This window comes from Colobus angolensis, unplaced genomic scaffold (assembly GCF_000951035.1).
Source record: "Colobus angolensis palliatus isolate OR3802 unplaced genomic scaffold, Cang.pa_1.0 Scaffold262, whole genome shotgun sequence".
NCBI classification, from domain to species: domain Eukaryota; kingdom Metazoa; phylum Chordata; class Mammalia; order Primates; family Cercopithecidae; genus Colobus; species Colobus angolensis.
The window spans coordinates 346,539-347,247 of record NW_012115844.1 but is presented as its reverse complement, the minus strand read 5'-3'; the positions used below and the strand labels follow the sequence as shown (position 1 = coordinate 347,247).

General features: G+C 70.4%; 1 protein-coding gene across 1 annotated transcript in view; it reads left to right on the top strand.

Annotated features, from left to right (window-relative positions):
* The first annotated feature begins 6 nt into the window (after nt 1-6).
* Nucleotides 7-709, top strand: part of CPEB2 (cytoplasmic polyadenylation element binding protein 2) — a 65,788-nt gene continuing 65,085 nt past the window's right edge. Inside the window, exon 1 of the mRNA XM_011947362.1 lies at nt 7-705. Coding sequence (XP_011802752.1) covers nt 167-705 — 539 coding nt within the window. The 5' untranslated portion in view covers nt 7-166. The remainder of the gene's footprint in view (nt 706-709) is intronic.

Sequence of the window (709 nt, the reverse complement as noted above, 5' to 3'; positions counted from 1 at the left end):
CGAGGGGTGGTGGGGCCGAAGTCGGTACCCCCGGCTCAGTCACGGTGTCCCTCTGTCACTGACTCCCCCTCCTTCCACCACGGCCGCGCAGCCCCAGCGCCGGCGGCTCTTCCTAGGTGGGTCAGGGGACGAGGAGCGTCTCCTCCCGCTGCCGGCGGCCAGATAAATGAGGGATTTCGGGTTTGGGGTGCTGCAGACCGCCCCGCTTCGAAGCAGCAGCCCCGGGCCCCTGTTCAGCGGCGAGGCGTACGGTCCCTACGCCGTGGGGTCCGCCAACCCGCTGCCCTCTGCCACGCCCTTCGGCCCGCTGTCGCCACCACCGTTGCCTGTCACCGGCTTCTTAGAGGCCGCCTCCCCCTTCGCCATCCCCCTCGGCGGCGGCGCGGGCAGCCCGGCCGCCGCCGCTTCCTCTTCCTCCCCGTTCCTGGCGCATCAGCAGACCATGCAGGATGAGCTGCTGCTGGGGCTGACACAGCAGCCGGCGCGGCCGCTTTCGGGGGCGGCGGCCACGGAGAAACTCCCCAACCACCACCCCGGCGGCGGCACGATCGCGGGTGTGACCCACCTCCTCCCCTCCCAGGACTTCAAACCGAGTCTGCACCACCCCTCCTCCTCCGCCTCCTCCTGCTGCTGCTGCCGCACCTCCTCCCCGCAGGACTTCAGTAAGCGGCAGCAGCAGCAGCTGAGCAGCCAGAAGAGGAAAGAGTTC